Source organism: Pinus tabuliformis, chromosome 7 (genome assembly GCF_031772625.1).
Source record: "Pinus tabuliformis cultivar Carrire ecotype Pingquan chromosome 7, CPIR1, whole genome shotgun sequence".
NCBI classification, from domain to species: domain Eukaryota; kingdom Viridiplantae; phylum Streptophyta; class Pinopsida; order Pinales; family Pinaceae; genus Pinus; species Pinus tabuliformis.
Window position 1 is genome coordinate 1,608,493,870 of NC_142293.1, and position 1,318 is coordinate 1,608,495,187.

The following is a 1,318-nucleotide window of genomic DNA, read 5'->3' on the forward strand; positions in this document are numbered from 1 at the left end:
CTGAGTTGAGGAAGACAAATTCTGTAACAGTTTTTATTATTATTTTTATATGATTAAGATCCTCTAGAAAACCAGAGCGTTGTTCTCTATGCAAATTTCTTTTGTGTTTGAAATTAACAGAAATTTCCATCATATATGCCATCGGTCCTCTACTGTTATCTCAATCATTTCATTGTAAGAGTAAAGATGGACCCTCGGATGAATTGAGTATGTGGAATGAAGAAAGTTGCTGCCTCACATGGTTGGATAAACAGAATCCATGCTCTGTCGTGTACGTTTGTTTGGGAAGCATTGCAGTTTTGTCCAATGAACAACTACTGGAATTTGCATGGGGATTGGCCTCCAGCAACCAACACTTTTTGTGGGTTATCCGACAAGATATAGTTAATGGTGAATCTGCCATATTGCCAAAGGAATTCATTGAGGAAACAAAGGATAGAGGTCTGTTGGTGGGGTGGGCGCCCCATATAAAAGTACTGTCCCACCCTTCTGTGGGAGGGTTTCTGACTCATAGCGGGTGGAACTCCACGTTGGAAAGCATAAGCGCGGCAGTGCCGATGATATGCTGGCCCACCTATGCCGAGCAACCTACAAATGCGAAATTCATTTGTGAAGAGTGGGAAATAGGAATGCATTTAAAAAAGATGCTGAAGAGGGAAGAGGTGGCAGTGTTGGTGAGGAATTTGATAGGAGGAGAGGAAGGAGTTAAAATAAGGAAAAGAGTTGGAAAACTGTAACAAGCTGCGAAGCCCGCTGTCCAGGATGGAGGATCTTCTAACAACAACTTAGAGAAGTTACTCCACCAAATAATTCCTCAAAAGAATGCATCAAATAATAGCCCAGATGGTTGAGGCGGAAGTTTAAAGGCGAATATTGGTAGGTTTCGGTACATCAAGATCTAGTATTTAATTTCATTTCTCTTTTTAGAGTTAACTAGAGTTCTCTAATTTGTGGATCTTCAGGTCGCTCCAGGGAGTTCCCTAAGCTCTCACAAAAACAAGATAGAATAGATATAAGTTACCGAAGAAACATGGTATGATAGGTATTCGATGTGAAGGTAGTTAAGGGGATGTCAGTAATTGTTGGGTTTAACGTAGAGCTCTGCAAATCTTATTTCAGTGGCAAACTCTTGGGTTATATGGTCGACCGTTCATCACTGTTGAGAACGTAATTTCAACTGCGCCCAAAACAGCTCCAGAAAATCGCTACCTTATCGGACCGCTTTTGGTTTGTAGGTGGTTTCCGTACAAACTCATCAGATGCAACCAGTTTTGGATTCGTATACTCTGTATGTTTTAATTAAATTTATTTACTCCGA

The 1,318-nt window shown here is 40.7% G+C and overlaps 1 protein-coding gene across 1 annotated transcript; it reads left to right on the plus strand.

The window, feature by feature from the left end:
* The first annotated feature begins 209 nt into the window (after window positions 1-209).
* On the plus strand, window positions 210-737 carry LOC149254316 (7-deoxyloganetin glucosyltransferase-like). Its single transcript, XM_089454755.1, has one exon. The coding sequence runs from the start codon at window positions 210-212 to the stop codon at window positions 735-737; it is 528 nt and encodes a 175-aa protein (XP_089310881.1).
* Window positions 738-1,318: the final 581 nt, after the last annotated feature.